Consider the following 27,088-nt stretch of genomic DNA (forward strand, 5'->3'; position numbering starts at 1 on the left):
CCAGTCACATTATTAAATATTTCAACGCTAACTTACTTGCCGAAAAACCGCGAAAAAGATGACAATAATAAAATTTACAATTTAAATACATGTAATTAACCATAGAATGCCGTTTGCTAGTTTGCAGGTGGTACAGCGACATCTAGCGAAAAACTTAGACGTCAAAAACTACTTATACATTTTACGACAACAAGTCATTACCCAGTTTGCGGGGGTAACAGTGACATCTAGCGAACAACTTGCACTACGGCATATAATTGTTTTTCACGCCCTCTATCGTTAATTTTCCTAAACATATCCTAAGTACATCGGATTTACTATTTCCTTTGACTGAAAACACCGTGACCGTCACCTTCTAGCCGCCACTATGTGAAGAGAGTAACGTGGTAATGGTGAATTGGTGATCCGTTCTCAAAAACTTGACATCGATGCCGTACACTGCCAGAACACCAAACAATACTCAACGCATTCGTGTTTGTTGTTTGAGACTCGGTGTTTCCACCATGTGGAAATGCTTTAACAATTTTAACTTCTGATTAGCAGAAACGTCTGCAATCGATGCCGTTAGGCTTAGAATAAATTTAAAGGTGGAAAATGTCTGCCTTGGGTGAGACTTGAACTCACGGCCTCTGGATCGATACTCCAGCGCTCTGCCAACTGACCCAAGTGTTCAAGTCTCACCCAAGGCAGACATTTTCCACTTTTAAATTTGCTTTAACAATGTTCGAATAATATATGTTGGTATAGCTTACACAAATGAATGCTTTTATGACATGTATTATATTTGTGGTTCTAATGCGAGATGATGCATAAAGAAAATTGCCCTCCTAAACCACTAGATGTCGCTCAGTGATCACGCGCAGGAGTGTGAATCTCTCGGACCTGAAAAGGACAAGAAGATACATAAAAAGGACGCACTCTACCGAATGAAGGATTGACTATTCAATAATAAGCCAATGTATTATGAAAATCCCAAACCCTTAAAAGGGCGATTCTCTGTAAGCTTGTAATCGGCTGTCCTAGCCGATTTTTTCAAAAAGTACTTCAATTATTTAAATAATAAGCACGTCTAATAAAACTTTAACCTCGAATCTTTACGGGCCATCATTTTTATAACCATAACTATTTTAAGCGTTTTACTACACGTAATAGCAGCTCTAAAAATATAGTCCCCTGGCTGTCCCCATCACTGTCTTCCCACCTAGAAGTGAAAGTTACGAAAAAAATATTAAAACTAAATACAAGCGGCAGTTAAATCAAAACAATCGAATTATTAAATTATATTATTGTAGTATAACGAGGTCTGATTAATTGGTTATTTATTTAATAAAGTCCAGTAAACTTTGTCCCCAGAATTTGTATACAGTCCCCTGCCTAAAATATTTAGCCATATTAAAAAATAACCACTATGTTCGCAAACGTATTTTTGAGTGAAACGAAACGCGATCGCTGTGAAGTTGGTTACCATGCCTAATGCGGCGGCGAGACGCCATTTTGTTTAGTGTCAGAGCATCACTTGTGAGGTGAACCCGCGTTTGGACCGCTGCCACACCCAGTCCCCTGGTAAAAGAAATTTTTATTTCTGTTGAGATTTTCTTAAAAAAGCTTCTGTTGATTATTGATGTGCAAATATGCCATAGAAATAATAAATGACTGATCAATATAAAATGACTTTTATCTGAATACATGACACGTTAAAAACAGTCCCCTCATGCCCCAAACAGTCCCCTGTTACGATTTTTTAGAAAATCGTTAATAACTCGGAAATTACGTATAAATTCAGTGGGTCTCCTTATGTAACTAAAATAATAGTTAATTTTAGTCAACATAGAACTCAGATTTTTGGCAATAGTTAAAAAAAATTGACAGGACAGCATTTGTATGGGACCTTCACGAGCTTACAGAGAATCGCCCAAATACATTTCCAATAAACATTTCTATAGCGCGATGTAGAAATCGCCACGCTTGGTACAGTGACATCTCTCGGGACATTTGGTTAACTAGTGGTGTCTCGCGCGGAGGTCGCACATACGTGCCAGAGTCGGTCTTGAACGCGCTCGATACTCTGCCTCATGTGCTCTGTCTACTCATGGGAACAGTTTGTACACCTAATTTAATTTCTCAAAACGGGCGCTTTTTACAGTGAAGGATTGACTATTCAACAATTACCAGTCACAAAGCCAATGTATCATAAAAAATCTCAAACCCTTATATAGATTTCCAATAAACATTTCTATACCGCGATGTAGAAATTGCCACGCTTGGTACAGCGACATCTCTCGGGACATTTGGTTAACTAATGGCTACCTTTCTCGCTAGCCACGCGATGCCGTCGTGTATTGAGTTGGTGTCTCGCGCAGAGGTCGCACACACGTGCCAGAGTCGGTCTTGAACGCGCTCGATACTCTGCCTCAAGTGCTCTGTCTACTCATGGGAACAGTTTGTACCCCTAATTTCTCAAAACGGGCGCTTTTTACAGTGAAGGATTGACTATTCAACAATTACATAGTAGAGCGGCGAGAGGGTCTCGGGAAAAGTTGATGTGACTGGAGAGTATACTGCTGACAAGTGGTATCGTTGTGATCGGTACACTTTACTGAGTACGAAATAATGACTTGTCACTTTCTCAGACTGTGGGGGGTTAACTATGACGTCACAAAGATCGCGGTCCCGGGTTTAATTTTTTTGCCAATTTGTCTAGAACCCCTTATCCAATTTTGAAAAATGAGGTGTCGATTGAAAGCGTATAACATGCTGATTAAGATTTATTATATGTGAAAAGTATAGTTTTGTTAGTTATTTTTTAATTAACAATAATGCAAAAAATACGTTTTTTTACTCTCTTTTTTGATTTTTGTGACTCAAAAAGGCAATGAAAACGGCCACTTAGCTAAAAAATATGTTATATAAATCATTTAACTACATTATTAAGCTATCTGTTGCTTTTTGAATTTCTACGATCGGATAATAAATGAGCAAACTACAACAACCACATACCTGTAGGCGGGGAGTACCGCTTGACACGCGTTCCCATACATTCGGCGTCTACCAAATTACACCTCGCGCAAAATTCGTTTCAAGCAGATATACCTCTAATCTTATTCATCGTAACCTATCAATATTGATATCATTTGAAAGCACAATTAAAGTACTTTAAAAAACAATGTCAATCATTTTTTTAAAATCAATAATCGCCAGTCTGTGGTGGTTACAAAGGAAAAAGTGGGTATGCAATTTGACTGGTTTCCTAGGTTTGATACCCTAGACGAGTTTAAAAGGGGAGGTAAAGGTGACATATGGGTTTTTTCTCTGGCCTAAAAGCTACACAGAGGGTCAGGGAGAAAAAACTAGGGTTTAAGTTTAGTTTTAAGTTATTTTTTCCTTTATTTGTTGATTTTATTGTGTTAAATTTTTTTGTAATTTTATCAAGGATACACGTTGGTTTCTTTTGCTAAAAGTTGCCTTTTTTATGAGAAATGTTATGAATTTTATGGCTTTTTCCGATAGAGACTAAAATTAACTTTCAAATAAGGCCACATAGTCATACTTTTACTTATATAATATTAAGGGTATGACTATGTATCAGTAGGCCACATAGTCATACTTTTACTTATATAATATTAAGGGTATGACTATGTATCAGTATGACTATGTGGCCTTATTTGAAAGTTAATTTTAGTCTCTATCGGAAAATGCCATGAAATTCATAACATTTCTCATAAAAAAGGGAATTTTCAGCAAAAGAAACCAATGTGTATCCTTGATAAAATTACAAAAAAATTAAACACAATAAAATCAACAAATAAAAGAAAAATAACTTAAAACTAAACTTAAACCCTAGTTTTTTCTCCCTGACCCTCTGTATAGCTTTTAGGCCAGAGAACAACCCATATGTCACCTTTACCTCCCCTTTTAAACTCGTCTAGGGTATCAAACCTAGGAAACCAGTCAAATTGCATACCCACTTTTTTCCTTTGTAACCACCACAGACTGGCGATTATTGATTTTATGAAAATGATTGACATTGTTTCTTAAAGTACTTTAATTGTACTTTCAAATGATACCAATATTGATAGGTTACGATGAATAAGATTAGAGGTATATCTGCTTGAAACGAATTTTGCGCGAGGTGTAATTTGGTAGACGCCGAATGTATGGGAACGCGTGTCAAGCGGTACTCCCCGCCTACAGGTATGTGGTTGTAGTTTGCTTATTTATTATCCGATCGTAGAAATTTAAAAAGCAACAGATAGCTTAATAATGTAGTTAAATGATTTATATAACATATTTTTTAGCTAAGTGGCCGTTTTCATTGCCTTTTTGAGTCACAAAAATCAAAAAAGAGAGTAAAAAAAAAAAGTATTTTTTGCATTATTATTAATTAAAAAATAACTAACAAAACTATACTCTTCACATATAATAAATCTTAATCAGCATGTTATACGCTTTCAATCGACACCTCATTTTTCAAAATTGGATAAGGGGTTCTAGACAAATTGGCAAAAAATTGAAACCCGGGACCGCGATCTTGTGACGTCATAGTTAACCCCCCACAGTCTGAGAAAGTGACAAGTCATTATTTCGTACTCAGTAAAGTCTACCGATCACAACGATACCACTTGTCAGCAGTATACTCTCCAGTCACATCAACTTCAAAACTAGACGACTTTTTCAATTCCGCCGCCTTACTAATCAGTCACAAAGCCAATGTATCATAAAAAATCCCAAACCCTTATATAAGGTCCTAATTTATTAGATGCAGATATTTTTACAGCTGATAGTACTCGGTCTCTGGAGTATATTAAACCGTGAAACATTATAGCTTTTACGATGTTTTTTTGGAGAAATCGGAAAACAAATTTGCTACGTAAAAACACCCTGTTTATAAATGTGATTATTAAATGAAAACTCATTGAACAGATTCTAGTACCTCTTTTACGTACCACTTAACTGTAACTGGCCACTTCAATGACATGTGCAGTTTTCCCGCCGAACCTTTACGACATTTACAACAAACAATTGTTGACATGACAGACAGTGTTATTGTGACATGTGATAATGCACATGATGATTTTTTTTAGACGAAATTATAATTAATTTTTTTGTTAGGAAAATGAAATCAAAAAAGTTACATGAAAAGATTTCTTAATTTATATTTAAAGTTAATTATTTTAATGTAAAGTATCATGTGTTAAAATATCTGCAACTAATAAATTAGGACCTTATATAGATTTCCAATAAACATTTCTATACCGCGATGTAGAAATTGCCACGCTTGGTACAGCGACATCTCTCGTGATGTTTGAAAGTTATACCTGTCTCGCTAGCCACGCGATGCCGTCGTGTATTGAGTTGGTGTCTCGCGCAGAGGTCGCACACACGTGCCAGGGTCGATCCTGCACGCGTTCCAGACACAGTGCGACTGCCAGCCGGTCCGGCGGCAGCGCGCCGGCCGCGTCAGACTTGTTGGCTAGCACGAGGAGCGGTATACGGCGTCCGCTCATGTCGGGGTGGGCAAGGACCAGCTCTAGCTCTTCTCGGGCGACCACTGGAAACAAGGCAGACAACTTGGTTTAATTTTTTGAAGAAACTAGCTTTTGCCCGCGGCTTCGCTAATGATAAATTGCGGAATGCTCCAACAACTAACCCCCCCCCCCCCCCCCCCCCATTTTAGGAAAGGTGGGGGTTAGAACGATACACAAAAAGCAGTCTATGTCACTTAAACCATTCTTTCAACTATCTCCACTAAAAAAATCACGTCAATTCGTCGCTCTGTTTTGCCATAAGTAAAAGATGGAAAAAACTAACAGGCACACACTTTCTCATTTATAATCTTAGTTAGGTGCCTACATTACATCCTATGAACTATTAGGGTCCAAAAAATAACATGACTATTAGGCTATGGAGCTTAAGTATATGGCTAACTAGTGTAGTATCGCAAGTTTCTCTCTTACCAAGTCTCAAATGATCAGCAGCATCAACGACAAAGATAACCGCCTGCGCACGCCTGTAATGGCGTTCCCATAGCGCGCGAGCTCGCGCCGCTCCTGACACATCCCATGCGCTGAACGATACTCCTCCACCTGTAAACAAAATAACAACTAGTTAGAAAACTTTCTACTCATGCGTACCTTTTCGTAGTTAGGACACTTTGTAGACATACGTCTTTTGACCTTCGACTGCTTCGGGCTTAGGGAAGGGAATGGAAGTAGAAGATACTGCACTGACCCCAAATAATAGGAAAAGGGCAAAACGAATGATGCTGATTGATGACAGCTAAGAGCCTCCTCGCATCAGTGCCTTGAGCGTCGGCTCTATGGCAATTGCCAACTGCTGACGACGATGCTTCTCAGTAAATACTGACTTACAAGCCGCCTAATGGGAAGCGGTTGTCATCGCCCAATACGTAGCCAACATCTTAGAAGCCACTTAAGTACTTATACTGCCGAATATTGAAAACATTAAATAAATACACTTTTCAAGAACTTCGTATCGAAACAAAGGAAACACTTCAGGAAATAACTCATATCGCTTTTTCTGTATGCGGCATGTATCTAAGAAGTGAGAGATTTTCACTCTCTTCACTCTTCTTCGACAGTTTTTCACAGTTTTTCGACGACCGGTCTGGCGCAGTCGGTAGTGACCCTGCCTGCTACGCCGCGGTCCCGGGTTCGAATCCCGGTAAGGGCATTTCTTTGTGTGATGAGCACAGATATTTGTTCCTGAGTCATGGATGTTTTCTATGTAAGTATATAAGTATTTATATATTATATATATCGTTGTCTGAGTACCCACAACACAAGCCTTCTTGAGCTTACCGTGGGCCTCAGTCAATCTGTGTAAGAATGTCCTATAAAATTTATTTATTTATTATTATTATTATTCTTCACCTTATCTTATATATAAGTAGCTTAACTTGTAATTGTGGACTGAATAAAACTACATTCGACAGAAGCGAGTTGTCCTTTAGCCCTCACATCACATGGCGACCCTGCCAGAATTGTAGTTTGAATGCAACACCTCGCACAATGCTTCACCTGACACTACAGGAATATGTGGTGATGGAATAGCGTACTCTGAAAGTGTTCAACATTCGGCTGGAGCTGCGCCGGCGGCGGCGCCCCAGCAGGGTCTGGAGGCCGCAGCGCCCGCAGCAGCGAGGTCTTGCCGGCGCGGTCCAGCCCCAACACCAGCACTGGCGCCGACACGCGGGTCCGCCCGCCCAGCCAGGATGATATGGCGTCCATGAGACCCATTGTGCCTGGAATTATGAATCAAATATGCATATATTGAGAATGTGAGATACGACACTCCTAATAAACTTTACACATAATATAGGTACACCTAGTACTTATACCTACTACCTTATTTAAACAATGAAACAGTGCACTTGGCATCTGGCGTACCTACCTCGCGCTCTTACATTAAAAAAACCGGCCAAGAGCGTGTCGGGCCACGCTCAGTGTAGGGTTCCGTAGTTTTCCGTATTTTTCTCAAAAACTACTGAACCTATCAAGTTCAAAATAATTTTCCTAGAAAGTCTTTATAAAGTTCTACTTTTGTGATTTTTTTCAAATTTTTTAAACATATGGTTCAAAAGTTAGAGGGGGGGGACGCACTTTTTTTTCCTTTAGGAGCGATTATTTCCTAAAATATTGATATTATCAAAAAACGATATTAGTAAACCCTTATTCGTTTTTGAATACCTATCCAACAATATATCACACGTTGGGCTTGGAATGAAAAAAAAAATCAGCCCCCACTTTACATGTAGGGGGGATACCCTAATAAAATATTTTTTTCCATATTTTATTTTTGCACTTTGTTGGCGTGATTGATATATATTGGTACCAAATTTCAGCTTTCTAGTGCTTACGGTTACTGAGATTATCCGCGGACGGACGGACGGACGGACGGACAGACAGACATGGCGAAACTATAAGGGTTCCTAGTTGACTACGGAACCCTAAAAAGGGCAATTGACCTTGTAGGGTCGGGCGCAGTCCACCATTGAAAGGTGCAAGTCGCGTTCTTACATTAATAACCACAAAATTAAAATTTTGAAAAAAAACCCCCGACATACTGGACCGATTTTCATGAAACATGGCTAAGAACACTCCCGACTAATTCAGCTTTCAAACAAAAACAAACTAAATATAAATCGGTCCATCCGTTCGGGAGCTACGATGCCACAGACACACACAGAGACAGACATAGACAGACAGACACGTGAAACTTATAACATCCCATCGTTTTTGCGTCGGGGGTTAAATAGGGCACTGATCGGACGCAGCCCGACCAGGGAGAATAAAGTATAAAGGAGGAACATCTGTCGAAGTACAACAATCGCAAAAATGACCGGCTGAGGCCTTGTAATTGCAGTTACAAATCTCTCCGCTTGGAGTGCATGTCTCGCTCAATGATCAGCGATGTGACATGACATTAGGCGTCATCCATATATTACGTCACAGTGTAAGGGGGAGGGGGGGGGTCATACTAAATGTGACAATCCCTGTTAAAGGGATACAAAAAAGCGTGACATAGGGGGGGGGGGGGAGGGGTCCAAAAACCTGAAATTTGGTGTGACGTAATATGTGGATGATCCCTTAGACGTTCTTTTCTCTAGGCTGATTTCGTCAGACTGACCAAGTCAAGACGTAGTCCCGTGGTAGTGCGCTGGTCTTCGTACGCAGATGTTCTCGGGTTCGATTCTGACAGCGATCTTTTTGCTTTTTGTTTTTTTTTTTACATTAATTTTCTTTTTGTGTATTTTATTTGTGTTTATTTATTGTTTTATTCAGACAAATGTTAATTTAAGCCTTTTTACATTGTTTGCCCCATCTTAGGATTCTTAGGTAATGTTGTAAGTCTTGCGAATGAAATTTCGAAAAGTTGTAACAAAACAAAATATTTTTGGACATTAAAAAAATAAAAGAATTCAAGAAAAATATTAGTAGAAAAAAATAAAAAAGATCTCATCAGGATTTGAACCCGGGACCTCTTGCTCCGTAGGCGGGGTCACTACCGAGAAGGCTAAGAGATTGTCAAACCCTTATGTACCTGCTATTGCAGCGCCACCTATCTTTTCCTTTATATGTGCACTTCTGATACTTAAAGCTTTCGCTCCTTATGTTTCTAATCTCCATAATAACTTACTTAATGACACACATGGACATTTTCAGAATTTGGGTCCCCCCAATTAGCGTAAGTCGTTAACAAAAATTAACTCGATGTTACTTTTGTCCTGGTTAACTTTTTATACTAGTCTTTACAAAGAAACAAGTGTATTGGTACTTTGCATTAATTGTTGCACACAAAATAGAAAACCTTAAAATTTGCTGGTATAAGTATATTAATTTATAACAAAAACTCACCCGAATTTAATTAAATTACAAATTATTGCAGAAAACAACCAGAAATTACGCTTTCACTGTTAGTGAGGTATCGACTAGTGGTTGCTAAGCAACGGGTGGCAAACATGGCCCCTACTAACGTTTTGACGTTTTAGAATTCGTTAGTAAGTAGCGTAAAAATCACGGAAAATCAAGGCTGATTTATATAGGATTGACTATACCTACTAAGAATCGTAGTACCTCAATTTTTAGCGCCACCTACTTAACTATCATAACTACTGATGATGTCTACAACTTTTTTTTTTCAAAATGTCTATGGAATGTAGCCAGCCTCATGGGCACACTTCCACAGGGGACGGACTTGGGGGACCTCAAGTAGTTGCATATAATTATGTATAACATTATGTATATATCCTTTTAATTACTATTTTAGTTATTCATTCTGTTAGTTTTAAATCTTGTGGTTTAATTTAGATTAGTTATAAGGTGTAGAGGAACACTAAAGAAAGGATTTTCAAAAAAATCACCTCCTAAAGGAGTGAAATGGGGTTCCAAAGTAAGTATGGGAAAACAAGATTAGATTAGCACGCTTAGTTAATAATATACGGAATTTTCGGAGTAGGGTAAAGGCACCAGTAGTCAGTCTCAAATCGAAAATTCTATTTTCAAAGCCGTCTAATTTGATCTCCAATAGACCGATTTGAATGATTCATGTTTTTATAGTCCAAGAATTTAATTAAGTTTAATTTTTGAAAAGAATAAACCTTAAGTTATTGTTTGTTTTAGAAATATTTCGTTAAATATAATAAAAGGGCGTTTTTGCTAGTACTCAGCCCCCTGAGCACCAATATGCAGCCTACTAAGTACCCAGTTCCCAGCCCTCGGCTGACTTGTGGGTTCTGTGTTCCGTGACCTCAGTACCCAGTGGTCAACCATGGGCTGACTACTGGATATTTTATGTATGTCAAGCAAATATAGTTATAAGTGCATAAATATTTAAGGGTCATTGATTTATAGACTTACGTACCATTTGAAAACAAAAAGAAGTCTTAAATCCTATAGTCAGCCGGGGAGGCTGACTTCTGGAATTGTGACGTATTTCCTTGAACCCAGTGGTCAGCCGCAGGTGGCTGACTATTAGATTTTGTGTAAAAAAGTAGTTTCCAATAAGCAACCCCCTTAAAATCTGGTTTTCACATATATTTTTATTATTTTTTTACTTTATTCAGATAGTTTAAGTATTAATTAAGCGAAAAAGTTCTTCTTCTTTAACCAAGAAATCATAATTTGGCTGCTAACATCTTAGCAAAATACCATGTGACATTCTAAAAAAAATGGCGAAAGCACATAATGCTTCATGTCAGAAGACTGCACCTCTTTGAAATTTTTTTGTGCTTAATTCTTGAAATAAATTGTAAATCTTGAGATATTTTACAATTACAATTTAATCAATCTATGATTTTATCAAATTTTTACACGAATTTGACAAAAACTTTGATAATTACAGCCCGAAATGTACAAAAAAGGGTGACTACTGGCGCACGGCTGGGCACTGGTGCTTTTACCCTGCGTGTAATTGCAGTAACAGTAGGCCACATCTTTTCTTTGTTATTTTCGATTACAAGGACTTTTGGCGTTTATACATTGTGTAATAACGTTAATCAAATATTGGTTTATAAATTATTGTAATTCGGTGGATGTTCCGACTTCTGAGTCAGTTTTTACAATGGATCTGCTGGCAGACGTAGTGTCTACGGCAAAGGCCATAACTCCAAACCTTACAATAAGCTCGGCCGCTAAAATACTTCAACTTCTAGCCGCTACCACGACTTATGTCGGCGAAAGTTGGCCGGAGAGCAGCAAAGTTAACCGTAAGTCCGTTTTCACATTATCCGATCCGATATCGGATGTCGGAAGGATTTGAATGGAATCATCATCATCATCCTGTCCCGGCTGGTTTCGGCCTCAGCGACTGGGTTTTGGCTTATTATTGAGAGCGACGGTCGCGAGCTCTCAGGTGGCTGACGTAGCCTATTTTTGCAGTGAATGTACGACCACACTCACTGCATGTCAGCACCCCTCCGATGAAATTATAGTTGATGGCTGCAGGTGGTCGGGCCTTTATCTCGTCGCGTCAAGTTCCACTCGTCTCTGTTCGTCGAAGGCTTGCACTTTTTTTCTCACTGTATGCCTCCACTTGCCGATCTTGTGCCGAAGTCTCCCAGTGCGATGGTTCATTGTCACATCTCCGCATGTGACGCTTAAGCACAAGACATCTTTGTAGCGCAAAAGTTGGCCGCCCTGTTTCCGCTCATTCCGCTTGCCACTTTGCAACTCTGAGTAGAAGATGCGCTTAGCCACTCTGTCATTAGACATACTATGGAAGACATGACCACACCATTGGATGGAATAAATCCACGATGGCGCCTGACATCGGTCCTACATACGATATCGGATCGGATAATGTGAAAACGCACTAAGGCTTTATATTTATATTGAACATTTTAGGTACAGTCAGGCGTTCGTCACTCGCCTAACAGTGGCCTCGAGGTAACAAAATTGTAGTCACGTGGCACATACCTACTATTCTTCTGAGTTTTACGTAGTAACTTATTAGTATAAAGTTAAATAAAGCGTCGGTAGATATTTGTCGTTTTGCGGGCAAGTGAAGGAACGTAAGAACGTTTGTAGAACCCGGGCTACTTAGCACTGCAAGCCGAACGTTGCCGGAATCACCCGATCGTGAAAGTCTACTAACTTTTCCTACACCGGCTACCCCTTACTGACTACCTACAGTTCACAATGTGTGTGTTTGGTAATTGTCATTACCTACTTATATAAGTGCTCGTTTCCAGATGGCGACCATTTCAACTTCATCATATTAGTGGGCGGAGGCACAGCAGGATGTGTGTTAGCGAACAGACTTACGGAGGTCAGGGATTGGCGGGTGCTGGTCATAGAGTCGGGCGGAGACCCTCCTTTATTTAGCGAGGTACGTGATCCCTTACTTACTTGGCTGGCGCGTTAACCCAAAATATTTATTAAGTTTTGGCCTCCAACACAAGAGCACGCCACTTTGCTTGAGCGGTATCGCGCCAGCTTTCGCCGACGCCGAGCTCACGGAGGTCAACCTCCACTCTGTCCGCCCAATGATATTTTGGGTGACCAGCAGGACGGCGTTCATTCCCAAGAAGGCTCTTTTGACTGCCCGATCTTCACTCATCCTTTCAAGGATCCTAATCGTGATCCCATAAAAAAATACAATTGGAGCTTGGTCTCCGAAACCATTTGCCATTTGCTACTGCCAAGCACGACGAGATAAATTATAGTTGATGGCTGCAGGTGGTCGGGACCTGCAGCCATCAACTATAATTTGATCGGAGGGGTGCTGACATGCAGTGAGTGTGGTCGTACATTCACTGCAAAAATAGGCTACGTCAGCCACCTGAGAGCTCGCGACCGTCGCTCTCAGTCTCAATAATAAGCCAAAACCCAGTCGCTGAGGCCGAAACCGGCCGGGACAGGATGATGATGATGATTCCATTCAAATCCTTCCGACATCCGATATCGGATCGGATAATGTGAAAACGGACTTACGGTTAACTTTGCTGCTCTCCGGCCAACTTTCGCCGACATAAGTCGTAGTAGCAGCTAGAAGTCCCCAGCAACACGCTGAGATGAGGCCATTTCGTGGCACTTCATTATTTTCTGTCTTATTGTTATTATGTGTATTTTTGTCTTGCCTGTGTTCACGAATAAATGTTATTCTATTCTATTCTATTCCATTCCATTCCATTCCATTCCATTCCATTCCATTCCATTCCATTCCATTCCATTCCATTCCATTCCATTCCATTCCATTCCATTCCATTCCATTCCATTCCATTCCATTCTATTCTATTCTATTCTACTGTCCTGTGCGATTGGATGTCATTCGGTTGCTTGAAGTCAGTAAGGTTGTGACCGTCTTTTTGGACCTCATCAAGCCATTGGTACCTGGGGAAGGCCCGCACACTTCTCAGTTAATTCGATTAAGAAAAGTTAAGGCATACATACCACACGACACAATATTATGGCCCTAATCTTAATTAACACAATACTAATAATCTCTTAGGGCCAGTTGCATCAACCACATTTGACAGACACATCATCGTCAAGCAGCAGACGTCTATGGAACTTCCCACACAATAAAATTTAACGCTTTAACGGTGACAGACGGTTTGATGCTTACTCTACAAATACGTCTAATCTCTTTCTGTTTCAGATTCCAGGCTTGTTCTTTCTAGGAACGCACTCTCCGCACGACTGGGACTATTATTCTGAGGACGATGGAGTGACGTCTCAGAGTCAAATCTCTCACCGAGTCGCTCATACTCGAGGCAAGATGCTGGGTGGCAGCTCTTGTCTTGATCATCTTAATTATGAAAGGTAAAACATCAAATGTCAAAACGGACTTCCCACTGGGGTCCGCCCAGGCTCCCATGAGCGGCAAATGGCGGGATAATGCAGGGAGGATGATGATGAAAACATTAGACGTCTATATTTATTCTTGGACAAAAGGCTAAAGAAGAATCAGGTACCCAAGGTATTTAAAGTAGTAGAACCTAAATCCTGAACTTAGAACTCGCATTTGCTGAAAGTTAATGAGCACCTTTTTTATTTCCAACTCAATCAGACTCAGTTGGTGATACTTACTCATAGATTTTCACCATACCTTCGCTTTCGATTAAATTTCAGTCTTTGTCAAATATTGAAATAGAATGTATACCTACCATTAACGTATATCTTTTTAAATTGCAGAGGCTCTAAAAGTGATTTCGACAGCTGGCCTGAAGATTGGCACTGGGATGATGTCCTGAAATATTTCAAGAAAGCAGAAAATATGCTTGACAAGAAAATTACGCAAGGACCAACTTCTCAATACCATTGCGATAAGGGACCTCTAAGTGTCAGAAGGCATAGTGTTAACGAAGAATTTCAAAAAATAGAAGATGATTTATTACAAGCATACGAAGAATTGGGTATCAAAACGATGTATGATCCGAATGTCCCTAATCCAAATGGAAATTCGAAGTTATACTTTAAAACAACTGAAAAAACTTCACGACGCGCTAGTGCTGCTTTAGAATATTTGCTCCCAATTAAGAACAGACCCAATTTCTACCTTTTAAAACATGCTTCAGTGACAAAAATCCTTATCAATGAAAATAAACAAGCCACTGGTGTAAAAGTAAGAGTTAATGACGTCGAATTTGACGTCTTTGCCGATCATGAAGTTGTTGTCACAGCTGGTGTTTTCAACACACCGAAGTTACTTATGCTATCTGGCATTGGACCTGCTGAGCATTTAAACGATTTCGACATACAAGTGGTAGCGGATTTACCAGTAGGACTAAATTTATTTGATCATGCAGTCGTCCCTGTAGTCACAAGTCATAAATTAGCACTTGCGGCTAATGTTGAGGAGAATATTCTAGCGTTGACTGACCTTGGTACATTTCCTCCCCCTATTGTCAGTGGACGGGTCAGCATAAACGAAACCTTGAAAGATTTACTCCATCTCTCCATTTATTACGATGGATCTTCTCCCATATTTTTGTACACGGTCGGCGTAAATTACAATTACAATCTAGTCTTGTCAACTTCTTGGATCTTAAATAATCCTATTAGAGACATGCTTTTATCAATCATCATTTTAGGAAAACCGAAATCGAGAGGACGAGTAGAATTGAGAAGCCCTGATCCACAAGATCCTCCGAAAATTTTCACAGGTTTCCTTAGTCATCCTGAGGACTTGACAAGGTTCACCGAGGCTGTGAAGTACTTCTACACTATAAAGGATACTAGCTATTTCAAAAACGCTGGAGGTTCATTTTCTAGACCGTCTTTGCCTGAATGTGATCATCTTGAGTTTGGTGGTGACGATTACTGGATATGTTATGTAAGAACTCTGGTTACAATTACATTTCATCCAGGAGGTACGTGTGCCATGGGATCTGTTACTGATAAAAATCTTAAGGTGAAAGGGATAAAACGATTGCGGATAAGCGATGATAGTGTTATGTTTGACCTGCCGAATGCTAAACTAGGCACAGTGACAGTGATGGTCGCAGAAAGAGTAGCAGATTTGATTAAAGAGGAGTATGGAAAATATGAGGCGGACTTTCCATGCGAATGAGGTTCAAAGCAAACTATTAAACTGATTGAAATTGAATGCATTTGTTTAATTGTTGTTTGTAAAACGTAGTGATTCAATGCTCTTTGGTATTCATAAATTCGTTATGATTGTTAGGCCGGCAACAGACAGTCTTAAAAATTCATAATCTTAGAAAAGATTTGTATGCAAAGCAAACTAACACTGACAGATCTGTCAGTGTCAGTTTGAACTGTCAGTTTGCATACAAATCTTTTCTAAGATTATGAATTTTTAAGACTGTTGCCGGCCTTATAAAGATCCCTTTATGTGTTGACTGTCAACTTTTCAAGGGTTTCCCATTATACTACTCTTTGGTTTCCCCGTTTTACTCGGCTGGCTAAATGCGCCAGGAGCGCGAAGCCATAGAAAAAATAAAAAAAACTCCTCAAGTGTCAAGTGAAACGTCAAACGGTTTTGTCTGTTTACTGCTTGTTTGGGTGGAAGTGATTTACATGTTTTTATTGATATTATTGATTGCGTTTAAATTATTGTTACTTTTCGTAGTGAATAATATGCATAATTAACCTGCTTAAATATGGCAGACCTTAAAATATGTAGGATATGCTTACGAACAGAGTGTAAAGTGTTCAAGTTTGATCAATTTCAACTGAAATCGTATTATGAAGAAGTTATGGCGTTAAAAGTAAGTATTTATACAAAATACTTGTTGTATTTCTCCAATATTCTCCTTCGATTCATAGCACTTGCAATGAGTGATAAAACCATTGTTTTATTTGTCAATTTTGGTTATGAAAACAGTATACCACATTGTCTTTAAGTACATATCCCATCACCAAATTAAGCGGAGAATTGGCAGATCTTAAGACTGTCAATGACTTCAAACGAATATCTGCAGTCTGTCTTTTTAAACATTTAAAAGTAGAGAAACAATACATGCTATATGATAAATAAATAATGAAAAGATTATAATGTTTTATCAATGATTTCATCAGGTGAATGAGCATGATGGTCTACCACATTATTTCTGCTACGAGTGCGCTACAATGCTGCACAAGTTCCACAAATTCAAGGAGAAATGTTATTGCGGACAAAAAGCTCTTAGAGAAGTTTTGTGGAGAGGCCCGGTAAGTTACAACCTAAATAAAGGCCAAAAATCTATCTGTCTGTCCTCCTTCTTTTGGATAAGTTTGTTTTTAACCCCGGTGCAAAAACGACAGGGTGTTATAAGTTTGACGTGTCTGTCTGTCTGTGTGTGTGTGTCTGTGGCATTGTAGCTCCCGAACGGATGAACCAATTAAGATTTCGTTTTTTTTTGTCTGAAAGCTGAGTTAGTCAGGAGTGTTCTTAGCCATGTTTCATTAAAATCGGTCTACTATGTCGCAGTCGGAGGTTTTTTCAAAATTTTAATTTTGTGGTTATTTTAGATGAAATTGCATATTTCAGTGTGCATGTTGGCAAAGGCCTCCTCCAGCTCTTTCCAGCATTTCCTCTGCCTGGCCAGTCTAGTCCAGGCAGGCAAGCATGGTCGCGCAATAAATGATAAAACATCATGCCCTCCCTATCACACTATTTGTAAGTGCAATAGGGACGGCCTGATGTTGTATCATTTATCGCGCGGCCATGATTATACGTCAGAAAGGCCCTACAGTGGTTATAATTAATTCCTACCATTGTTTGAGTGGTGGAGGTTGAACTCTGAAGCCATCTCCGGCCAAGTAACAAAATGTTCATATTAAAGTGCTTATTTCTTTAAACTGTTATGTACAAATGTGAGTTTGTCTACTTACCAGGCCATAAAATTAAAAAAAAAATCGTTTGACAATGTTATTTTAATAAGTAATTTATTTCACCGTTTTCACAGATAACCTATGAAACAATTTACAAAATCGACCGCAACGCCCGACACTTACAGTCACCATTAGCAATCATGACTGTAACGGACCAAGTTCAATCGTTCACCGTCACAGAAGAAGCAGAAAGCCAAAGATTAGAAGATGTCACAACCAGCCCCCAGTTTCAACTAAACCCAAATAGTCCAACATCAGTATTCGTAGATATTAAAAATGAAGTTATAAAATTAGAGGATAAGAAAATAGATGAGCGAAGAAAGAGCAAAGATTTTGAACTTGACGCGTGGAAAACTAAAAGTCGGAAACGCACAAGATTTCTTGATGCTAGTAATTGGAAGAAATGTAGTTTGACTGAGGAAGAGGCGGTTAAAGAGTTCAGAGAAAGGGCCGAGGAACCGAAGTATTTGAAAGCTAGTCATAAATGTCAGGATTGTTTTAAGGGGTTTTCTAAGAAGGAAATGTTGAGTCGACATCTGCAGTTGAGACACAGTGAGGTAAGATTTTTTGATATACACCGTGTTTTTTTTGTTTTCCGTTAAATTCGACACGTCGTTAAGTTCATTATCAGGAACCACCCTGTATATCACTTTTAGTTAAATTCGCAAAAATTCATCATTTTCATACATAACAAATGAATTTATTAGTGTGACGGACCCTTAAGAATAACATTCAAGTTATTTTGAACTGAATTGACTAAATTGATTGATTACAGTCACTGGGTCCGTTCTCGTGCCGTCTGTGCCGCATGCGTTTCAGGTGGGAGTCCCACCTGAGAGCACATCTACGTCAACACTTCACCGAGTACCGCTGCCAACGGTGCCCCTTCGTCTGCAACCTTGAGTGAGTTGGCATATGTACATATATCGCAGTTGCATGTGTTTATTGACAATAGGCTAGTTTCCTATACTTAAAATAAAATATTTTATGCAGTGCACGAAATAAAGCACCACATAATTAGAAGAAAAATATGGACAGTAGTTATATTTAAACAAAATTTATATTTAATAAGTCAAAGAGAAAGATATAAAGTAAATGAATTGACCGTGACGTCACTCCTCAGTATTTCATAGGAATTCCATATTAGAAAATCGTTTTGACAGTTCTTAAAAAGAAGCTGGTTTGACTAGTAGGAAACTAGCCTATTTGAGACATATTGGCAGGCCTACGTCACTCGCTCGCGGTCGCGCGTTAAGTACCTACCCCGCTAGCAGTTGCCTCGAGGTAACAAGTGGAAGAGAGGCGCCACGCGGCCACCTGTGTAGTCGCGTGGCACGTACTTACTATTCTTCTGAGTTTTACGTAACTTATTAGTATTAGTTAAATGAAGCGTATGTATTTGTCGTTTTGCGGGCATAGAAGGATCTGTTACGTTAGTAACTTATTAATAATCTGTGATATTGGCATTGGTAATTTAATTTAATTATTTTTTCCGCAGAAATTCGGCTCTGTTGCACGAAGAATATCACAGTGGAATAACAAGAAAGTGTATTCATTGTGAAGAAGAATTCAGGTAACTACAAAACATAGTATATTTTTTTAGTAGTAGTATAGTATTAGAATTTTACGGACCGATACGACCTTCAAATCTTCAAGAAAAGAGCGTACACCCATCTTAAAGGCCGGCAACGCACCTCCAACACCTCTGGTGTTTCGGGTGTCCATGGGCGGCGGTGATCGCTTACCATCAGGCGACCTGTCTGCTCGTTTGCCTCCTATCCCATAAAAAAAAACCTTGCCCACTGAACGTGTCGTCGGCGTTCCATGCCCATCTGAATCCCGTTTGATGACCGTATGCACCCCGTTTCATGCCCATATCGTTGCATTTGATTTTTGACAACATTTCATATTTTTGAGTACTACTTTTTATTGTTTGGTTTGAAAGAACTCAATACTAAAAGATACACGTATTTTTTTATTTTTCCAAAAACTGCTATTTTAATGAGAAATTCCCTTCTTATTACTACTTCGAGCAGAAAGAGCGTAAGTTACAAACGTCAAGACACAGCTTCGTGACGTCACATGTGTTGTTTCATACACCTAAGAAAACGACAAAATCATTCCTAAAATATCTGACCTTGGAATTAACCTTGACATAACCATAATATTTATTCAAAATTGTTCTAATGTTTCCAATTAACTTTATATACTTATTGCTATAATTAGCTATATTTATTAAGTAAAAAATGCATGCACCTAGACCTAAGAAATATTGAATACCCTTACAGGGTGTCATGTACCTACCTCTTTAATGTGTAACACCTAATGTATTATGAACATGACTGCAATACAATAAAGAATAAAGAATAAAAAAAAGTTTTAACAGTCAGCTTAAACAGTCCGGTATGTCTGACTGTCAAGTGTTACTGTCAACCACTAGTGAATGACTACGAATCATAGACTAAGCCATGGTTTTTTTAATATCTTTGCTACGAACTGTGATAAGTTTCACTGTCAAACTCAAGTGACATTCCAACTGGAAGATTTTTTGATATAGTGGCAGCTCTAAATCAGCTATTTGACGTCACTTCCCCTTTAAACTATTTTTAAGATTTTTTATACTAAAAATGCGAAAAAAAAATTAAAAAAAATGATTTATGTGATCTACAAGCATATATCTCGAAATGGTTTTCGATTTAGGGACATTGAAAATTTTGAAACGTTGTCAATGGGCTCTATTCCTATCCAGTATCAATAGCCTACTAAAGGTCAATTTACGGTAATGTATCAAATAGCCACAAATCAATGGAAATATTTAGACGACCGGTCTGGCTCAGTCGGTAGTGACCCTGAGTCGGAGACGGAGAGTGACCGTGCCTGCTGAGCCGCGGTCCTGGGTTCGAATCCCGGTAAGGGCATTTATTTGTGTGATGAGCACAGATATTTGTTCCTGAGTCATAGATGTTTCCTATGTATATAAGTATGTATTTATCTATTTAAGTATGTATATCGTCACTTAGCACCCATAGTTCAAGCTTTGCTTAGTTTGGGCACACCTCGGACACTGGCGATCAAATTATATGAAAGAGGCGCGTTCCTAGCACACAGTCTAAGCTCGTGTAGGTGAACGCGTACCGTGCTTGTATGAGTGAAATATGACAGGTCGACTGTTCGCGTTCTTGACAGGCGGTAACTGTGAGGGGGTGGGCGGCAATTTCAGCGGGGAGCGGAAGTGGCTATACTGTAGGATAGTACTCTTTATTATACTGTGGTTTGGGGCTAATTTGATCTGTGTAAGGTGTCACCAATATTTATTTATTTATTTATTTTCTTCGATTCTATCGCCGATAGGTCATCGCTTACTCGCCTTAGATGGAACCAGGTCCCGTAGTGAATGGCATTTCTGCGATGCGAAACGCCGCTGAAATGTAGTCTGGCTCTGTCGTGCCAATACGCAAGAGCGATAGAAATAGATAGCTACTAAAGAGATATTATCGTGAGCGTTTGTGCATTCGGCTGCGAACACAGTGCCTTAATCCGTACTAATATTATAAATGGGAAAGTGTGTGTGTCTGTTTGTTTGTCTTTTACGGCAAAACGGAGCGACGAACTATCGTTATATTTGAAGTGGAGATAGGGATGGGGAGTGACATAGGCTACTTTTTGTCTCTTTTTAACCCGAGCGAAGCCGCGAGCAAAAGCTAGTAGGGAAATATTTAAAAAAAGCTTGATGACTTAACTAAAGGCCTTTCCAGACACGCCTCGACGTACTACACGCACCTCCGCACGGCGCACCGCAGCGCGTACGTCTGTACGTCGTGTGGCGCGTCCTTTGTCAGCGCGGCCGGGCTGCGTCAGCACACGCAGCTCAAACACAAGCACGATGTGGTGAGGAACCTTTATTGTTTCCATAACAAATTTTAGAATACTTTGATTTCTTTTCGCTTGGCAGAATCCTCTTTACGCTGACTGTATGGTTAGCATTATGCTGAGGCGGGACCATTTCGTGGTAAACGATAATTTTTATATTATGTTTTAATAATTAAATGTTTGTATTTTTAATACCTATTGTAATTTACCACGAATAAACGATTTCTATTCTATTCTATTCTATTCTATTCTCTTTTCGCAGAATGACTTTTTGTATAAATTTCCTGTCACGGTTTTGCAGAATTATTTAAAGCAGAGTAATACAATGGCATAATGGTAAATTGTATAATAGTCGTAAAATCGATTAAATGTTTTGTCGAAAATTGTGTCGCATTCTATTGACTTGGCATTCTGTCATTTCGCACAATTGTCGTAGGCAGAATAATAAATTGGCATAATGTTGATGCGCAGAATAATGTTACTTAATATGTTTTATTTATTTTTTACATTAAAAAGAGTTTCCTGGTTTACTCACTGTCGATCTAACACGCTCCTCCCCGCTTCGCTCGTCGTCGCACCTAAACCGACTCTGTGACACATAAGATTGTCGTGAAGAATGTCGTGTTAGTATTTTGTCTGGATAGGGATTGTAACCTAATCTACATTTCTGGCAACATATCAAAATAAATCCGGCGGGCCGTCTATTCGGTGCAAAATAAAATTACAGTCAGCAACATGAGTATTATGCGACATAAAATGCTGCAAAATTAAGGTCGACGATATTAGCAGTATGCTATTACTAATTCGATGAAATGTAGTGTATACTATATACAATTCTGCTATATTAAAATCGACAATATTAGTATTCTGCTATCCAGAATTCTGCCAAATGAATGATGTGCAATATGACAGTTAATGCTATTTGTACAATTATGCAAAAGTATCCTTCGGGTAAAAAGGACAATCGATATTCTGCAAGATAAAGGGAACCCAAATTCTGAAAATGTGTTAAGCTACAATTCATTTGTCCAACAGTTTGAAGAAAGCGGCGATGACTCCGAAGTGGAGACGTATTGTGAGCGCTGTGACATCCGCTTTGAGTCACCGAAGGCATTTGAAGAGCACAAATTCCACTCTGTACTGCACTCTGAAGGCGTTGAGTAAGTGTGAACCAGAAATATGAGCTTTTTAGGGTTCCGTAGTCAACTAGGAACCCTTATAGTTTCACCATGTCTGTCCGTCCGTCCGTCCGCGGATAATCTCAGTGACCGTTAGCACTAGAAAGCTGAAATTTGGTATCAATATGTGTATCAATCACGCCGACAACGTAGTAAAATAAAAAGTGAAAAAAAAATGTTTTTTAGGGTACTCCTACACGTAAAGTGGGGAGTAATTTTTTTATGTCAACCCTAACGTGTGATATATTGTTGGATAGGTATTTAAAAATGAGTAGGGGTTTACGGAAATAATTTTTAGATATTGTTAATATTTTCGGAAATAAAGCTCCAAAAGTAAAAAAAAATATGAAAAAAATCACAAAAGTACAACTTTATGAAGATTATGAAATTATTTTGAACTTGATGGGTTGAACAGTTTTTGAAAAAAATACGGAAAACTACGGAACCCTACTCATGTTCTCATGAAGATAATTCTTATGAAGATATAAGATATGTATATACGATTTTATATGTTTTGACACTTTTGACCACTTTTTTATTGCAGGCATGAATTGCAAGACGAGATCGCAATACCCAGAAAAGTCCTCGGCAAACGACTTCGCGCTAAAGTAAGACACGTTAGATCTTTTCACGAATAGCAAGACTTTTCAGTACATAATGAATTTTTGTCTGCACTATTTCGCAATGTAGGATATCCTTAGTAACACTTTGTCGGTTACCATTAAGGCATAAATTAAATATAACAAGATCATACCATCCCATACATTAAAATGCGACCGCCTACGAACGCGCTTACACTCCACCACACATAGATGGCGCCACAAAAAAATGCCTTGTTGAGTGTAAGCGCGGTCTTAGGCGGTCGCATTTTAATGTATGGGATGGTATGATCTTGTTATATTTAATTTATGATTAAGGCGAGATATGTATCTTTATGTGAATTAACTGACAAACCGGCTTTATAGCAATCGACAAAGTGGGACGTTTTCTCGTGCACGCTCACATTTGTTGTCAGGCCCAAAACTCGAAACTTCAAAGAGCCATAATGTACTAAAAACGTCGTACGATGTACGATACACGTGCGAAGAGGGAATTCATAACTACTGTCGATTTTAAACACAGGGAGTCCCTTTCGAACTTACTCTTTTCCGCACTTGTATCGTAATGTACTATTATTACATGTGATATTTTCATGTATATATTTGATTTCTTTTTGTTTCAGATAACGAAAGAATTGAAGAAAGGGTATGAAATATTTTTCACTGTTTAGTAAAATTGTAGTATTCAAAATCAAAATCGAAAATATTTATTCAGCAAGTAGGCCACAGAGGCACTTTTAAATAGTATGAATTCAACTAAAGTACAAAATTACTATGAGAGAAGTTAGAGATGTATAGAGTCTCTAAACGCCAAAGTACATCTAAAAAATTAAACATAATAAAAAAAAATACAGACTGATACAAGTAAAAGATAACTAAAATAACTTTAGAGTTGTAAAAGACTCTTGCTGTCACACTAGAGAAAATAAATATACTTTATCTACCTACCTTTTTCGTTGGAGATGTATATCGTCTCCAAGAGTCAGAAAGAAAATATACAAACAATTGTAGTGGGCGAGTCCAAAATTATGTAACTTAGATATATGATAATGCATATTCTTAATATCACTTTTACTAATAGTGTTATAATAACGTTTTAGAGAACCGGAAGAAGACCAGATTACCGCGTCCGACACAAAACGGCGGAAAAAAATGAAAAGAAAACGTCGAAAACCTACCACATGCCATCAGGTAAATGCCATTTTTTGTTCTCCGGCCAGTTAGCGTCAAATTGCAGGTTGCGCTAAATGAGGTTACCGCTTCTCGGCTCCGTCTAGCAAAAAAATAGTATACACACCTTGGCCAGTAAATAATAAAGTCATATCACATGTTTGTTCACCTCGGCTCTGCATCGGCCGTCAATACGCATGTTCATGCTAACATTGCTAACGAGGGATATTTGGTCGGCGAAAATTCCGCGTCGATAGGTTTGAATCTAATAGACCCTAAACTATTAAACATAAACTAAACATTAGCATTAAACTGATTTTTATAGTATTTTTGTACAGGGTATTTTAGTTTTATGGTATTCACAACTTATAAAATGACATCCCGATGTTCTTAACATCTACTTTTTTTAGTGCGGCAAACACTTCGAGACACAAACAGCGTGTATGCAGCACCACCTACGTCAGCATCCGCGTACGTCATTCTACCCAGATAACGAGCGACACATATGTGAAATCTGCGGAGCCTCTCTCGCGGTAACTATACTATATCCTAAGATTACAGGTTCGAGTAATTGAGTCCTGTCACGGTCGCCATGTAAGTCCCTGTAAGTGCTTGTACGGAGGGCGTTGGAAAGGATGTGAAGAAATATTAGCTCGCTATCTCTATTCTTGCTCACTTTCGCTTCTCTATTTTTATCCAGTTTTTTTTATTTCATTTTTAAACGTTATTTGTTTTCAGCCGGGCAGCGTGGCGGTCCACCAAAATATGCACACTCGGAGCACCGTGTTTCCGTGCGAGAGCTGCGGTCGCCAGTTCCATTCCAGCGTCGGGCTCAAGCGCCATCTATTGGTGAATATACTTATTTATATGAAATAACATAATAACACTTACTCGTAAATACCAAGCCGTAGACAATTGAATTTACACTATAACACTAAGTTCTCGCGCTTTGTACACACATTTAAAGTCACACACAAGTCGAACACTCATCCACTTTGCTGGGGCGTCAATCTTTCGCAAAAACTTACCTCAAAGCCCTAGAGAAAAAGGTACGGTGGCCTAGATGGCGTTCCACCTTTGGGTAACGCTCAGCTAGATGGCGCTAATATTAATATTTGACATTTTAACACATATCAAGCTAACAATGTGGGCTAAATTGTCAAAACTGAGGTTCAAAAGTTTTAAGCTTGTGTCGAGAGATGGCAGTCTATGCACTGTGATTACACATTTTACTTTGACAGTAACTCTCTATAATACTCGATCCTCTTTGGTAGAACTATTTTCTCCACATTTTTTTTTTTCGTTATAAACAAAGAAATATTACAAAAAAGGTTTGTACTTAAAACAATGTGTGTACATTAAACTGATCTGTCACCCCATACATCAGAATAACAGTGCCCTCTTGACAAGATAATAGTCATATATTTCTGGTGAAGCTTTAAAAGAAACTCTGTGTCTCGATGTAGATATCACTAAACCACATTTTTGCTATTAGAGGTTCTTAAGTTTTTTTTTTTCCTCTTTTCCACAGACTCATACTGGAGAAAAGCCTTTCCAATGCAACCTGTGCGACAAACGCTTCACGCAGAGTAACAGCATGAAACTACACTACCGCACGTTCCACCTCAAGCAACCATACCCGAAGAGGTGAGTCACTTCTCACTAGACGCGTGACAACTCTCACTACACTTGAGACGACTCTCAGTACTACAGGCACAAACTTTTCATCTTAAGCAGTCATAACCGAAGACGTGAGTCACTTCTCACTAAACGCGAGACAATTCTCACTAATACAGACGCACACCTCCCCCTCGCCTCGCCTTTGTACTGAAACTTTTTATTTTAAATATTATGTGCTGTATTATTTTCCTGTACAATAAAGTGTTTACTTACTTACTTACTCACCTTCCACCTCTTTCAGTCATACCCGAAGAGGTGAATCATTTCTCACTACAAGCCAGACAAATCTTACATACCAGACAAATCTACAGACATATACCTTTATTCACCTCATGCAGCCCTACCCGATGAGGTGAGTCACTTCTCACTAAACGCAGGCCAACTCTCACTACTGTTTTTCATCGCATTTGCCACGTATAATAATGTTAAATATAATTTTATGCCGACTCATTTTTCATTGTCTCATGTTGTCTACAGAAACAGACGAAAGAAGAAGCAAGAAGTAGTCGCAGAGACGGTAGACCTAGAGTCGTCAAGTCTGCCGTCACCGGAGACCGTCCCGGATACCCTGCCGCCGCCAGCCGCTTGCCCCGCGGAGCCGGCGGCGGAGCCCCTCACCTACCTCACACTGCACTAGACGACTAGGCTAACTCTGCACTGATTTCAAATAAAGTGAAATTAAAACTATTTGTGTCGTTTTCAAAGAGACTCTAGAACCAGATTAACTTTGCATCGATTTGAATAATAACACAATCAGACTAACTTTGCATTGATTTCAAAGATACTCTAGAACCAGACTAACTTTGCATCGATTTAAAAGAATCTAGAAACCAGACTAACTTTGCATCGATTTTAAAGGTATCTAGAACCAGACTAACTTTGCGTCGATTGTAGAAGAATCTAGAACCAGACTAACTTGGCATCGATTGTGAAAGACTTTGCATCGATTAAAAAAAATCTGGAACCAAACTTATTTTGCATCGATTAAAAAAAATCTGGAACCAGACTAACTTTGCATCGATTTGAATAATGACAGAGACGGTAGATGAGTCTCCGTCACCGGAGACCGTGGGCCTGCCGCCGCCGCCAGCCGCTTGCCCCGCGGAGCCCCTCACCTACCTCACGCTGCACTAGAGACAAGGAGCGCCCCCATAGGGGTATTTCACTAAAAAAAGCTGGCCAAAATTATTACAAGGGAATGTACAAGTTTCTAATGGGGTGGCAACGTGCATGTGACACTGTCTGAGTTGCAGGCGTCCATAGGTTACGGTGACCGCTTTACATCAGGCGGGCC

General features: G+C 39.1%; 3 protein-coding genes across 4 annotated transcripts; 2 read left to right on the top strand and 1 right to left on the bottom strand.

Moving 5' to 3' along the window:
- Positions 1–753: 753 nt before the first annotated feature.
- On the bottom strand, positions 754–7,256 carry LOC125238003 (ADP-ribosylation factor-like protein 6). Its single transcript, XM_048145273.1, has 4 exons — positions 7,076–7,256; positions 5,955–6,083; positions 5,316–5,548; positions 754–882 (listed from the first exon to the last, which is right to left on the bottom strand). The coding sequence occupies exons 1-4, from the start codon at positions 7,254–7,256 to the stop codon at positions 847–849; spliced, it is 579 nt and encodes a 192-aa protein (XP_048001230.1). The 3' UTR covers positions 754–846.
- A 3,823-nt stretch (positions 7,257–11,079) lies between these two features.
- On the top strand, positions 11,080–15,567 carry LOC125238069 (ecdysone oxidase-like). The gene is made up of 4 exons (XM_048145358.1): positions 11,080–11,224; positions 12,209–12,345; positions 13,618–13,781; positions 14,154–15,567. The coding sequence occupies exons 1-4, from the start codon at positions 11,080–11,082 to the stop codon at positions 15,529–15,531; spliced, it is 1,824 nt and encodes a 607-aa protein (XP_048001315.1). The 3' UTR covers positions 15,532–15,567.
- Positions 15,568–15,982: 415 nt separating this feature from the next.
- On the top strand, positions 15,983–26,481 carry LOC125237881 (zinc finger protein 878-like). Of its 2 annotated transcripts, XM_048145113.1 has the most exons (15): positions 15,983–16,192; positions 16,503–16,634; positions 17,372–17,854; positions 18,073–18,200; positions 18,796–18,870; positions 21,053–21,185; positions 22,203–22,327; positions 22,890–22,953; positions 23,568–23,590; positions 24,045–24,135; positions 24,525–24,647; positions 24,853–24,963; positions 25,646–25,761; positions 26,036–26,146; positions 26,272–26,481. In XM_048145113.1, exons 1-15 carry the CDS (start codon positions 16,085–16,087, stop codon positions 26,429–26,431), a joined length of 1,983 nt encoding a protein of 660 aa, XP_048001070.1. In that variant the 5' UTR covers positions 15,983–16,084; the 3' UTR covers positions 26,432–26,481. The 2 variants fall into 2 exon arrangements, with proteins under 2 accessions (XP_048001070.1, XP_048001071.1); XM_048145114.1 differs by lacking the exon at positions 26,036–26,146.
- Positions 26,482–27,088: the final 607 nt, after the last annotated feature.

This window comes from Leguminivora glycinivorella, chromosome 22 (genome assembly GCF_023078275.1).
Source record: "Leguminivora glycinivorella isolate SPB_JAAS2020 chromosome 22, LegGlyc_1.1, whole genome shotgun sequence".
Classification (NCBI taxonomy): Eukaryota; Metazoa; Arthropoda; class Insecta; order Lepidoptera; family Tortricidae; genus Leguminivora; species Leguminivora glycinivorella.